The 15,476-nt window shown below is 37.3% G+C and overlaps 1 protein-coding gene across 3 annotated transcripts in view; it reads left to right on the forward strand.

Annotated features, from left to right (window-relative positions):
* Positions 1–15,476, forward strand: part of PDHX (pyruvate dehydrogenase complex component X) — a 75,244-nt gene that overhangs the window by 50,389 nt on the left and 9,379 nt on the right. For all 3 annotated transcript variants that reach the window (XR_009729678.1, XM_061381113.1, XM_061381112.1), the window contains exons 5-8: positions 171–269; positions 8,170–8,344; positions 9,917–10,064; positions 14,506–14,564. Coding sequence is in view for 2 of the 3 variants with exons in the window: in XM_061381113.1 (XP_061237097.1) it covers positions 171–269; positions 8,170–8,344; positions 9,917–10,064; positions 14,506–14,564 (481 nt within the window). In the remaining variant the exon portion in view is untranslated. The remainder of the gene's footprint in view (positions 1–170; positions 270–8,169; positions 8,345–9,916; positions 10,065–14,505; positions 14,565–15,476) is intronic.

A 15,476-nucleotide genomic window follows, 5' to 3' on the forward strand; every position in this document is an offset into this window, starting at 1 on the left:
GTAAAATAAACCAGATTAGTACAGATTAACTTATTTGACTGTCACTATCTATAGGAGTTGTTTTAGCTTCATTATACATTTTTATTTTTCTAATTATCAGCAAAACTGTTGACATTTAGAATCAAATGTAAGTGTTAATTAGTTTCTTTAATTTTATGTTTTCTTCTTAGGTTCCGTTTAAGTCCAGCTGCCCGCAATATTCTGGAAAAGCACGCACTGGATGCTAACCAGGGCACAGCCACTGGCCCTCGGGGGATATTCACTAAAGAGTATGTGTGTGCTTTTTGTAATACCCAGGTCCAGTGTTTATCATGACCATCTATTTCTGAAAGTGTTTAAAGAAGGACTTATTCAGTGTAAGATTTAAAAGGAAATTCACTGCTCTTTTGTACTTTTAATTGCTTTTGTCAGCATAAAATTGTATTTTATGCAAGGGTTGTTTTTTTGAATAATTGCAGCATTACTGAAGAACAGTTCTAATTTGATAACTACGCCAGAACCTTAGAAATGATGATAAATGGAGAAAATTAGTGTGCAGAGTGGTGAATCTTTGCAGTTTTAAGTTCGTATGAGCTAATGATGCAATCGCATGTGTATGATCAAAGCAATTTCCATCTCATTTTAGGTTTTCTTTTCTATTCCATCAATCAGTCTATCCATGAATTAGTACCTCATATATTTTTTTTTAATCACACTCCTAATTAGAAATATTTTACAGTAAGCTTTAAAATCTGATCAGTTCAGTTGTCTCTGACTCTTTGTGACCCCAAGGACTGCAGCACACCAGGCTTCCCTGTCCATTACCAACTCCTGGAGCTTGCTCAAACTCAGGTCCATTGAGTCAGTGATGCCATCCAACCTCTGTTGTCCCCTTCTCCTCCTGCCTTCAATCTTTCCCAGCTTCGAAATCTTTTCCAAGGAGTCAGTTCTTTGCATCAGGTGGCCAAAATATTGGAGTTTGAGCTTCAGCATCAGTCCTTCCGATGAATATTCAGGACTGATTTCCTTTAGGATGGACTGGTTGGATCTCCTTGCTGTCCAAGGGACTCTCAAGAGTCTACTCCAGCACCATGGTTCAAAAGCATCAATTCTTTGGCATCCAGCTTTCTTTATAGTCCAACTCTCACATCCATACATGACTACTAAAAAAACCATAGCTTTGACTAGACAGGCCTTTGTTGGTAATGTCATGTCTCTGCTTTTTAATATGCTATCTAGGTTGGTCATAGCTTTTTTCCCAAGGAGCAAGTGTCTTTTAATTTCATGGCTGCAGTCACCATATGTATGCAGTGATTTTGGAGCCCCCCAAAATAAAGTCTCTCACTGTTCCCATTGTTTCCCCATTCTCTTTGCCATGAAGTGATGGGAGCGGATGCCATGATCTTCATTTTCTGAATGTTAAGTTTTAAGCCAACTTTTTCACTCTCTTTCACTTTCATCAAGAGGCTCTTTAGTTCTTCTTCGCTTTCTGCCATAAGGGTGGTGTCATCTGCATATCTGAGATTATTAATATTTCTCCCGGCAGTCTTAATTCCAGCTTGTGCTTCATCCAGCCCAGCATTTTACATGATGTACTCTGCATATAAGTTAAATAAAATCTGATAGCGCTGTCTTTTCTCTTATTTTTCAATAAACCAGTTTTCTTGTTTTTTTTTTAAATATTCTTCCGAATGGTTTTTAAATAATTTATCTAGCCCCACTGGTGGGGTTAGGCAGGAAGACTATGATATTTTTATTGGGACTATATCATATTTTAAATTAATTTTAAGTTTTGTGTCTTTCAAGAACATAAAATAGATGGCACCTGCTCTATCAAAAGTTAGTCTAGTGAGGCAGACAAAGATTAATCAAATAGGCATATGAACTAATGTGAAATTGCTGTAGTAGTGTATGCACATTCCTATTAGAGTAATATTAAATTTTCAAATTGAGTTAGCATTTTAAAGCAATAAACTCTTCCCAGTTTATCTAATGCTGATAAGAAGTGATCAGTAATGTTGGCTAAAATTTTTACAAGTTGAGATAGAGCAAAGGTATTACATTATTAAGTGGCAATGCCTGACCAGGTGACTTTTCTTTCTTTTCATTGGATTATTTTACTCTTCATTAAAGTGTTGGTTTATTGATGAATATTTCTTTTAATGAAAGCAGTATAGCTTTAATTTTCAGATATCCTGTTATCTGTACTTCAGGATTACTGACTTGTTTCTTAAGCACATAATGTGAAGTTTGTGCCATACTCACATGAGTTGGAAATCAGCTATTCTGACCCCTGGCTGAAAGGCAACAGTCAATCAGTAGTTAAACAACTTACAAGTTTCACTTAACCATTAAAAATTAAAATAAAGAATCCTGATAGGTAGTTAAACCTAGGTTTTTGCCCACATCAATCCTTATTTAATATCTACTACTTGTATGTTAATTTTGTTAATCTTCTACCAACCTGTACCTTAGTAAAAAGTCTCTGTAAAAATGTGTCAGAACAGCTTTCTTTATAACATGATACACTTACTTGTATATCTGAAGAAGATAGAGTCTATATGTAATTCATTAATTGTTGAAGACTTGATGAAATGCCAAATAATAATAAGTGTAGCATAGAAAAATCGATTTTGCAAGTTTGTAAAAGATACATTGGAGCAGAAGGAGATTAGAGGTAAGGAGATAAGTTAAGAGGATCATAAAGTAGTCCAGGTAGGAGAGAATGAGTACCTGAACACAGATGAGAATGTAAATGATGGAGACAGCATTATAAGGAGAAAAGCCAGAAATCTGTTGAGAATGGAGCAGGAGAGCAGCGACTCAAGGTGTGTGCTTAGGATCCTGGGCCAGGTGATGTCTTGGCCCCATAAATAGAAATAAGGGATTGGCGGAACCACTTGTCTTGATGGAGTAACTGTTTGGTTTGATGCTTGTTGGGTCACTGAGGTGAGGATGTGTCTCGGGAGACAGTTCAGAACTAGAGATGTAAGTTTGATAATAAAGTGATAAAGTTATGACTGAGATAATAAATAGGGAAACATTTTAAAAGGCACAAATTTCTGTGTTGGAGGGTATCTAGGAGATGTATGTGAGTCAAGGAGGAAGGGATCTGAAAAAAGGCTCTTGAAGTTGGTGATCAGTGACCTTTTAGAGGGCAGATCAGTGGTGTGAGAGCAATGGGATAAAGAAGTCGAATTTTCTTCCTCTTTCCCTTCTCTCCATATGTGCTTAATACATAAATGATGAATAAAGATCTTTTTTAAACCTAAGTTGAAAGTCATCATAGTAGGTCTGACATTTCCTAAGGAGGACAGAATGGTATTATCTTATTGGGTACCCTAGAGGAAGCACTATTAAAGAGTTATGTTTCTGATATTTTTGCCATCTTTGTCTTCTTGTTACCTGATCCTTTCCCTGCCCTTATTCTTTAAATCTCTACCATAAGAGAGTCAAAACCTTCAGTCTTCAAACTGCGACATATTACAAAAGATTTTATGAGAAAAATGGATCCTTAAAGCATGCTTGTATACCACTAACGATGCCTGTGTTTTGAGTTAAACACTGAGGTGAGCTTTGGAAAAAATTTTGTCTTCATGTCATCTACAGAAAGGTTTACTTCTGGTAAGACTGAGAAATTGCAGGCTTTGGCATAAGCTGCCCCCAAATACTATAGTACACATTGTTGAAATAGTGAGGCGCATCCTTTCTCCTTACATTGTCAACTAAAAATTCCAGTAGAAGAGAAAAGAGGGAGATACTTCTGATCCATTGTGTTTATGAAGAAAATAAAAGTGTCATGGTTGCTATTTTAATGTTGCATTAAGCAGACATATTGCTCAGAATATATATTGTGCACAAGCACATAGACTTGACTTTGCCTGTTCACGTACCATCATTTTAAGAAAACAAGTGCCAAGGACGCTGTTGGAGGCAGAACACACGTACATTCTTGGCCTGCAGCCTAGCTTCTTTGGTGTATCTGTGTCTTAAATCATAGTTGTAGCTAATGCTTGTATTCATGTCACAGTGTCACACATACAGTATAGTAGGCATGACAGTCATGTCATATGTTTTCAGTAATATTTCTTTTTAGAACTAATTCTTAGCACACCCAGATGAATGAAGGGATCTGGTAGAGAAGGTTCTACCCTAAGTGAATGCCCAAAGCTTCCTCTGCCTTTCTGCAGAAGTGGGTGATGTATCAGTTTTTCTCTTAATTTTTTTAATGTCCACCTAATTCTTCAAGCTTAGACTGATTATTTAATGGACAGAAAGCATTAAAGTAATTCTCTGCATGGCAGAAACTGAATTATTGGCTGTTATTAACCAATAATTAACGTTCATACTTTATGAGGTATACAAGTATAAACTTAGCAACAAAAGTTTACTGTGAGCCTGTGGCCAGAATTGATTTTCTGCTACTTGTTTATGATTGATGACTCTTAGAGATGAACCTAAACTGCCTTTTCTTGATGAAAATAGTAATAATTACGCCGATAGTGAAATAAAAGTATGTCTGTTTAGTCTGACCAACCTTTTTTTTTTTAAGTAGATATATTTAGGCATTATTTTAGATTTTTTTTCGTTTCCTCGAGTATGCGTTTTTGTTGTTGTTGTTGCTTTGTTTTTAACCAATTACTGAGGGTGCACTAGTGATCCCTGAATGAGAAAATCAGTGTGTTTTGTATATGCTGTTCTGATCCTGAACTTTAGCTTAATACCCAAATTAATAGATTTTGTTAGACATATTTAATTACCTTAGGTGATGAAAGGGGACTAGTAATGTTAGACTGTGACTTGTAAGAACTCTTAAAAGCAACATATCTTTTGTTAAAGGCATTTTTTAAATCAATAAAAGGTCTTATTTTATATCAGTGCTCACACTTTTATCTATGTGGCCAAAGTTTTGACTCATGACATATATCCCTAGCGAATATAGGGCAGTCATTTATTTCATATATAAATTGTCACAATTAACTGGAAAAATGGCACTTCTGGTTATAAATACCATAAGTAAGTTAAAGTGAGTGAAAGTCGTTTAGTCGTGTCCGACTCTTTGCAACCCCATGGACTATACAGTCTGTGGAATTTTCCAGGCCAGAATACTGGAGTGGGTAGCTGTTTCCTTCTCCAGGGGATCTTCCCAGCCCAGGGAAGGTTCCCAGGTCTTCCACATTGCAGGCAGATTCTTTACCAGCTGAGCCATGAGGGCAGCCCAAGAATACTAGAGTGGGTAGCCTATCCCTTCTCCAGTGGATCTTCCTGACCCAGGAATTGAACCGGGGTCTCCTGCATTGCAGGCGGATTCTTTACCAACTGAACTATCCGGGTAAATTAACAGTTGACTTCTAAACAGGAGTAAGCTTGTGGTCAAAAGCCCTAAGAGTACATAACATAAGCTCATTCCCTGGGACACTCAGTCGTTCTGTCATCACCACCATGGTGTGGCTCAACCTCGGAGCATCAGCATTGCCTCCAGTTATGTTCCTGTTAATTTTGTGTGACGGATGAGGGCCTTTGTCAGGAGGTCCTACTTTTAGCTCCATATATAGATGAGGTAGATAAAACATTTCTTCATTCAGTCCCAGCACACATGCATGCTCACTCAGTCGTGTCTGACTGTTTACAACCCTATGGCCTGTAGCCCACAGGCTCCTCAGTTCCAGAATTGCTGTCAGTCTGAGGTAGGCTTATTATTTTATTCTAGTCTTTTCTTATGAGAAGAATTTGTTCTGACTCTGCCTTAGTTTAGTTGACATACTCTGCATAGGTATTAGAAAAGTAGTAGAAAATACAGAGGCTTTGGAGTTGGTCAAACCAAGGTTTGGTCCCAGCCCTGGCAGCTTCTAGCTGCCTGCCTCTTCAGCTTCATCTGTAAAGCCTCTCCGCTGTGTCCATTGCACTCCTTCTACACTGGGCTTCGTCTGTTCTTAGAAGCCCTAATTTCCCTGCCTTTGCACTTGGCTGTTCTCTGCCTTGTAACATGCTTTTCCCAGCTATTCTTGAGACTTCCTTCATGTCCTTCACAGAAATAATATGTCTTCAGGCCTTCCCTGACCACCCTGTTTTAAAATAACATCTCTTCACCCATGACTTTCAACCTCATTACTCTGCTTTATTTTCTTCACTTGCTATCTGTTCATTTGTTTACTTGATTAATGTGCTGACTCTCCTATAGAATAACACTCCTTGATGGGACGTGTCCATGTATTTTCAACACCTAGGATAATAGTAGGTGCTTGACAAGTACTAACTTAGAAACGGAATGGAACCTGTTTGTTTTTTTGTTTTAGCTTTTATTGGAGTATAGTGGATTTACAACACTGTGTTAGTTTCGGGTGTACAGCAGGGTGAATCAGTTAGACATATACACATATCTAATCTTTTTTAGACTCCTCTCCCACATAGTCCATTACAGTAGAGTTCCCTGTTCTCTTTGAACCTACTTACTTATTTATAAAGGAGGGAGTAATATCCTCTCACATGGGTGGTGTAAGATTACATAATTAACATAACCACAATATGTACACAGGAGTCTCATTTTTCCACTTTGATTCCCTCTTTCCTAACCTAAAGGTCGAGGCTGATTTGAAACTTCTTTATCAGTCTGACCTCTTATCTTAAATGTCAGCTCTTTAACTTTAAAGCAAGTAAGTTACTTGCACTTAATATTAAGTTCATGTACCCCTTTCTGGACCTGATATAAAAAGCATGGATTCTCCTTCCTTAAAAATGTGCGTGTACACTTTGGGAGATCCCTCCCATGATGTCCCCCAGGCTGGAGCATTCCTGTCTGTGTCACTTTTCTATTGCTGCATGACAGATTGCAACAAACTTAGTAGCTGTTTAAAACAACACCCACTTACTGTCTGACGGTGCTGTGGATCAGAAATCCTGGCCCAGCATGGCTGGGGTTCCGACCCATGGTCTCACAAGACTGAAATCAAGGTGTCAGCCAGGAGTAGGGTCTCATCTGCAGGTTGGAGCCCTCTTCCAGGCTCACATGGTTAGCAGGATTCAGGTCCTTGAGTAGTAGAACTCTTACCCTTGTTTATTTGCTAGCTCTCATCCAGAGATTGCTCTCACCTCCTGGAGGCCTCCTTCAGATCTTTTCCATGTGGTCATCTCCATAGACAGTTCCTAAAATGCCTATTTGTTTCTCCAAGGCAAGTAAAAGAATTTTTCTCCATTCAGATTTCTTTTAGGAATTTTCTCTTCCTTTTAAAGAATTTACCTGATAATGTCTGAACCGTGGATAGGTTGCCTTTTGATTAACTCAGTGTCACTGATTTAGGGCCTTAATGGATATGTCTACAAAATCCATCACTTTGTCCTCAAAGGCAGGCTAATCATGGGAGTGACATCCATCATGTTCACAGGCCCAGCTACACTCAGAGATGATGTGGGGTGTATACACCAGGAATAGCAATATTGGGCTGTCTCAGAGTTAACACTCTTCCTACCATGTGATAATACCAGATCACTAACTGCATTTAAGAAATTTCAGAAATACAATTTGCCTTTGGATTTGTGTCACCCTGAAGTCATTTTTAGATTATGTAAAATCTTTTTTATTTAAAAAAATTAGGTTTAAAATATTTTTAATGTAAGACATTTTTAAGTATTATTGAATTGTCAGATTAAAATGTTCAAAAAAGCTGTTTTGTATAAGGAAATACATGACTTTATGCCACTATAATTTAGAATGGATTGAGAGCTTGACATGGTAGTCTAATTATATATCCTTTTAATAAACAAAGACACCTTTGTTTTGCAGAATAATACAAAAGCAAGTCTGTTACTTGTTTAGTTATTTTTCATTCTAAATGCTTTTATGGGTTAGGTTTATTACATTAGATTGCGCTGATAACATTTGGGCATAATTTTAAGTGGTATGATTTCCTGGCCGTAAACAGTCAAATTTGTTCCAGTGCTTTAGTAAATATCCTAATGAAAGTCATGCGTACAGTAAGCTTAACACTCTGTGAATGCTATGTGAAAATTATTTCACAAGTACTAAGAACGAGGGTATGGCTTACTTTATGAATTGCTTCTCTGCCAAAAGACACCTCCCTCCCGAAAAAAATACTCATTTCCTTTATCTTCCCTGCACATGTAGCCTCCATTTTCTGAACTTTCTTGGATTCCTGGTTGCTAATCATGGTTATCTAACTCCCTTATCTCCAGGGATGCTCTCAAACTGGTCCAGTTGAAACAGACGGGCAAGATCACTGAACCCAGACCCACCGCAGCCCTGCCAACCACTCCCGCAGCGCCTTTGCCCCCACAGGCTGCAGCCACAGCATCTTACCCCCGGCCGATGATCCCTCCTGTATCCACTCCCGGACAACCTAATGTAGAGGTAATGCCTGTCATCCGAACAGATTTTTATTTTTCAGATTTAACTGAGAGAAAAAATAAGAACCATTACTCTTATGTTTTATGGGTTCTTTTACTAGTCCCTTATGAGCTACTAGTCGTAGCTCAAAGTGATAAAGACAGAAATACTCTGTTTTGCACATTTCGGTAAACAAAATTTGTTTATATAGTGCTAAATTCCAAATAGAATTATGATTCAATTTAAGTTTGCCACAAGTTCCACAGTGTACGTGCCATGTATCTGCCCTGTAATAATGATACTTTCCATGTCTTTTCTCCTTGAGTGTGCTACTAGTTATTAATAGCGGACACCAGCTCCCTTCTGTGGATATGTTTTATTTTTGACTAACAGTGTTGATAGTCTTTCAGTGAAAAACCTGTAGAGATTGTATAGCTAATCATTCTCTCCCTCCTGGATACATGCCCTTTTTTGTTTTCAAGTTACTCCGTTTACCTGTCTCCCTCTCTTAGTACTTTTTATGTCATTTGCTTTCCATCAGAAGAAGTGCAGGATAATCATGTTTGTTTAAAGTTGAATGGGCACTGAAAAAAATAAAGCTACAGTGCCTTTTCTGATGGAGAAACATATTCAAAGAGAAATAGATTTCACAACATATTGTGAAAAAATTAAAAACAGTACAAGTTTCATGAGAAACAGATTTTTGAAATGTATGTTAATGATTCATGTCTACATACACAACAGTTTATGAGTAATCGGATCTTACTTCTTTAAAAAATAAGTTATTCAAATTTGGCAGATAAACTTTAAAATTCTTTCAGTATATAAACATCATTTATTTTATTTGATCAAGTGTTTTGCTAGCATAAAATGTTTGATTCTCTTAGAAAGCATTTGTAAAAAAAAGTCAGCTGTACTTTTGACTTTTTTTTTTTATTATCCTAAGTGATTGTAATCCTGCCCCTGAATGAAGGACAAAAAAGGAATTAGCCATAATTTAAGGTCCATCATGTTTTCGTTAGAGGTTCAAGGAACAGAATTGAAAAGTAACAGTAAAGTTATAGGAAGACCTTCTTATCATTCATACTTTACGAGTTTATGAAAATAAGATCTCATGTGATTTGTTTTATTCTTAATTACAAACCAAAATAGAAATAATTTGGGAGATTATCTAGTATTTTGGATTATCTTTTTCTCATGTATGCCATTTTAATAAGTAAGAATTCCCTGTAGTTGTGTTGATATGTTTGTTGATTGCTTTGAGTTTTAAGAAGTGACGTTTGTAACAAAAGCTACTTACAGACTTATAGGTAATATCTCAGTAAACACACCCATTAGGGGATTATTTATGATTTGGTATGTTTCCTTTTTTTTTTTTTGTAAGAAAGTGTGGTCTTTATTCCTGACAGCCACTTTTGGCTATGCTGGGACTTCACTGCAGCTCAAGGGCTCTCTGTTGTGGCGCACAGGCTTTCCTGTATTAAACTTTATTTTCTTAAATTAGGTTATTGAGACCGGATTTCAGTTATACAGTTTATTTGCTTGTTTTTTTCAGTTCTGTTTATGATTTAATGGACACGTTATCATTCTTTGCAGGGCACATTCACTGAAATCCCAGCTAGCAATATTAGAAGAGTTATTGCCAAGAGATTAACTGAATCTAAAAGCACCATACCTCATGCGTACGCTACTACTGACTGTGACCTTGGAGCTGTCCTAACAGCTAGACAGAATCTGGTCAGAGGTGAGTAAAACTGAGTTTATTTAATGTCATACACATGCTAAACGGTTACCATATCCTTTGTTTATAAAATGTACATTGTGTATCTTCTTAGTTCATTTTCATCATCTGCGCATATTTTAGTATTAGAAAAGAATTCTCTTTTCCTATAAGAAATAATTTGATTCCATAGTATTGAATACATCATACTTTTTGGAACGATATCTGAAGAAGCAGTTCTTAACATTTTAGAACATAAAAATATCCAAAACTGATTTAAGAATATTTTAAAGATATCACTCTTCTTTATACATTTTAATTATTAGTTCATATTTAAAATGTACTTTCATTGTATTAAATTTGTATTGTTCCTCTCCCCATTCAACTAAAACTCAGGTTGCTGAAAGACATAAACTTGTTAGTATAAACTGATGTGATTTTCTGTGTTTTTGATAGCAGTCATTCTCATGGGTGTATCTCCTTCTTTTTGAAAGATATTTTTGCTTGATGTAGAATTTTAAGTAAACAGGTATGTTTTTTTTTTTATTTTGTTTTTTCAGTAATTTTAAAGGTATCATTCCATTATCTTCTGACTTACAGAATATTGGCTGCCATCTTTGTTCTCCTATGATGTTTTAGCAGTATGACTGTTATGTGCTTAAAGCTTTTTATTTCCCTTTTTGTTTTTTGACCTATTGCATTTATCCTGTCTGGGTTTCTCTTAGCTTATCTGTTTTGTGATTTGTGTCTTGAATTAATTTTGAAAACTTCTGGATACACTTATTTATAACTATATCTTCTGCTTCGTATGTTTTTCTCCTTTGAGCTCTAATTATAAATATTAGACATAATTCTAAAGCTTAGATATAACCTCAGTTCCCTAATGGGCTCAAGAAAGTTGCGATTTTATAGTTTATCTTGCTCTTCCTCTCACCCTATTCGGATGGGCACAGCTTTCTCTTATGGCTTTCTACATCCTAAATGAAGGCAGGCCTGGTAAATAAATTTAGGTATAGACTTTCAAACCTGACAGATTCTAACAGTCCACGGAACCAAATGGAAAGCTTATTTTAGACAGAGTGATCTATAGTCAGAAAGTTAATCCTGGAAGCTCCCCTTAGTCTCAAATCAAACTTGCTTAGTTTTGTATGACGTAGAGGTTATTGTGGAAATAATTTTCCTAGTTCCTTCCTCTCATGAGACAGGAAGCTGTACTGTTTCAGTGGAGGTATGGATTCATATAGCATCTGCATTGCCCAGATTTGGCTTGTCCTTTTAATTAGGGATTTTCTGTTGAGTCTTCAAAGAGCCCACATTATCCATGCATCTCTACTCCTCTTTCTTGTATGAGGTTATAATCTAAAACATTCTGTAAGCAAGTTTCACACTTTGTTTTGTAACAGTATGCAAATGAGAGTATTTGATATTCCCTCACAGTGTATGTCCTACTCAGTTCAGTTCAGTTCAGTTGCTCAGTAGGATCCGACTCTTTGGGACCCCATGAACCACAACACGTCAGGCTTCCCTGTCCGTCACCACCTCCTGGAGTTTACTCAAACTCATGTTCATTGAGTCGGTGATGCCATCCAACCATCTCATCCTCTGTCTTCCCCTTCTCCTGCCTTCAGTCTTTCCCAGCATCAGGGTCTTTTCCAATGCGTCAGTTCTTCACATCAGGTGGCCAGAGTATTGGAGTTTCAGCTTCAGCATCAGTCCTTCCAATGAATATTCAGGACTGATTTCTTTTAGAATGGACTGGTTCGATCTCCTTGCAGTCCAAGGGATTCTCAAGAGTCTTCTCCAACACCGCGGTTCAAAAGCATCAATTCTTTGGTGCTCAGCTTTCTTTATAGTCCAACTCTCACATCCATACATGATTACTGGAAAAACCATAGCTTTGACTAGACGGACGTTTATTGGCAAAGTAATATCTCTGCTTTTTAATATACTGTTTAGGTTGGTCATAGCTTTTCTTCCAAGAAGCAAGTGTCTTAATTTCATGGCTGCAGTCACCATCTGCAGTGATTTTGGAGCCCCCCAAAAATGAAGTCTCTCACTGTTTCCATTTTTTCCCCATCTATTTGCCATGAAGTGATGGGACCAGATTCCATGATCTTCGTTTTCTGAATGTTGAGTTTTAAGCCAATGTTGAGTTTTAAGCCAACTTTTTCACTCTCCTCTTGCACTTTCATCAAGAGGCTCTTAGTTCTTCACTTTCTGCCCTAAGGGTGGTGTCATCTGCGTATCTGAGGTTATTGATATTTCTCCTGGCAATCTTGATTCCATTTTGTTTCAAACATCCGGCGTTTCACATGATGTACTCAGCAAATAAGTTAAATAAGCTGGGTGACAGTGTACAGCGTTGACATACTCCTTTCCCAATTTGGAACCAGTCTGTTGTTCCATGTCCAGTTCTAACTGTTGTTTCTTGACCTGCATACAGATTTCTCAAGAGGCAGGTCAGGTGGTGTGGTATACCCATCTCTTTAAGAATTTTCCACAGTTAGGGCCTACTCTGTTCTTAATAAAATGTTAGCAATGGTATCCTTTCTATATGTTTGAAAGGAATTTGGGGAAAACATCTTCTTTCCACATAGATTTGGGAGGCCTATCAGAAATATAAGTGAAAATGTCATGTGAGAAAGTGTGTGTTTGAGACTGAAACTCCAGATACAGAAGAATTTAAGATAGAATTTGAAGGAATCATTGTCATATAAATGGTATCTGACTGAAAGAGTGAGCAGATTGTGTAATAAAACCAGGAGAGTCTGTAACACAGATAGCAGAAAGAGAATGTGTTTCAAGATGAAGAAAGTAGTCAAATATAGTAGTATGATGAGGGTGGGAAATCAGGTGAGGACTGCCCACTTGGGCCCTCGATTTGGAAATCATCAGCTGGTAGGTGATTTGGGAAGTCTTCACTCAGGACACCTATGCTGCTGCTGCTGCTAAGTCACTTCAGTTGTGTCCCACTCTGCGACCCCATAGACAGCAGCCCACTAGGCTCCCCTGTCCCTGGGATTCTCCAGGCAAGAATACTGGAGTGGATTGCCATTTCCTTCTCCAATGCATGAAAGGGAAAAGTGCAAGTGAAGTCACTCAGTTGTGTCCGATTCTTCACGACCCCATGGACTGCAGCCTACCAGGCTCCTCCGTCCATGGGATTTTCCAGGCAAGAGTACTGGAGTGGGGTGCCATTGCCTTCTCCGGGGACACGTATAAATAGTAGGTAAAGTGAGAAGGATGCTGAGATACATGAGAGGTAAGCACAATGAGTTGATAAACGTCTCTCGGCACTGGAAATCCATTTACTTTTCTGCTCCTAAAGGAGTTTTAAACAAAGATGTCTGTATTTCTGGAAATCTGAATTATGAGAGCTGTGTATTAGAAAAGCAGCTGACAGTTACTGTGACCGTTTGGCAGTGTTTCGGTTTATGGTAATACATTTAATCCCTTTCTGCAATCTTAGCATGCCTTTGGAATGAACTGTTGTTCCTGTAAAATTCCATCAGACTATAGTAACTGAATTTGTGTATCCTCCACATACCATGACTAGATATTGATCTTAAAGTCTTTTTTCTAGAAGCCCATGCAATAAAGAATCAAATATAGTTTCCATTTTCCAGCACTTTCATATGCACTGGTAAAGCAGAGGTATAAACCCAATGCTTTTGTTATGATCAGCCCTTTGGGAAGGGAGGGGACCCCAGCTTTAATCATTATGTATACTGGAAGAACATTGATTTAATTGAATTCTCCATAAAACTAGTGAGAGACCTTGTATCATTCATTGCATTAGGATCCATGGCAACATTGCTTCATCTTTGGCATTTACTATATCCTGTTTGGTTAAGTTAAAAACCAGCTCTTATTTAATGTAGTAATTTAAAATTTTTTCATTGCATGTCTTGTTAGTAAAAAGAAATTTCTGAAAATCCCGCCCCCCGCCTGCATGTGTTTGTGTGTGTGTATATGTGTATGTATATATATGCTTGGTTTTTTAGGTGATTGTTCTAATATAATCAGTGTATTATAACGAGTACACAGGATACGGACTTGAAAAGGATTTGGAAGAAAATGAATCGTCTTGTAGACTTCCTGACTGTACATGCTGTGGACAGACCGTTTGTCTTTTTAGAGACACAGGACTTGATTCTTTTTTTTTCTGATTATGGTTGTCATGTATCTTTCAAGTACTTGTGTATGATATCTGAGCAATTTAAAAGAATTGTAATCAGGACTAGGAGTAAACATTTACATTCATGGTTAATATTATTTATCTAAGACCTCATGTAACGCAAATTTTTCTACTCAAGGAAATCTTATGACTAAGCAAACAAAGACCTGTATATTTTTTTTTACCATTGTTTGTCAGTAAAGTTCATAGTTTAAGTTTGAAATCATAATTGTTCGTTTTAAAGTTTTATTTTGAATATTAACCATCATATGCTTATTTTTCTTTCAGATGACATTAAAGTATCAGTAAACGATTTTATCATCAAGGCAGCAGCTGTTACACTTAAAGTAAGTAGTAAAGCCCAGATAATTTTGGCTTCTAAAGTAGTCTCTAATTTTTGGGGCCAGATATTCTTCATTTGTGAGGGTTTGTTTTATTTTCTTCTTTCATTTCATTATTATCTCTGAAGAATTTAAAATCCTCTGGAGTTTGGGGCTTTATTATTTGGACATAGTGGCATCATTGAATAAAAGAGTTGAGCCTTGAAAGACGGAGAAGTGAAATGAGTAGTTGAACAGTGATGAAATGGAAATCAGTGTAGCATAACTGTGAGAAACCTAAGTGAAAATTCATCTTAAGAGAGTGGTCAGGAGTAAAATTAGAGAGATTGGGTGGAATCAAATTGTGGATTGCTGTGCTTAAATGACATGCTTAGGAGGCCTGGATCTAACTTGGCAGAAAGCAATGAATTTTTTGAAAAGAAATTAGTTGTTGATTTCCATTTTTCAGCATCATTTCCTCTTGTGATAGTTGACAACATTATCAATACACACTGTTTCCAGGCATTTGGTAATTTCTTCCGTTTTTTTCATCCTCAGTGTAGTTGTATGTATATTAAATATATACATGCTCATATGTAGTATATGTTGCTGTTTTAGTTGTTAAGTCATGTCTGGCTCTTTGCGACCCAATGGACTGTAGCCTGCCAGACTCCTCTGTCCATGGGATTTCCCAGGCAAGAATTCTGGAGTGGGTTGCCACATTACCATTTCCTTCTCCAGGAGATCTTCCCAACCCAGGGATCAAACCCATGTCTCCTGCATTAGCAAGCAGATTCTTTACCACTGAGCCACCAGCGAAGCCCCATATATAGTATATAGCATATGTTAATGAAGCCTAGGAAATCTCTCTTAAATAGGGAAGTCATTTATTAAGGGTCTGCTAATATCTCCCAGGGCTACCCTAAGAAGTCAGGTTCC

This window comes from Bos javanicus, chromosome 15 (genome assembly GCF_032452875.1).
Source record: "Bos javanicus breed banteng chromosome 15, ARS-OSU_banteng_1.0, whole genome shotgun sequence".
NCBI lineage: Eukaryota > Metazoa > Chordata > Mammalia > Artiodactyla > Bovidae > Bos > Bos javanicus.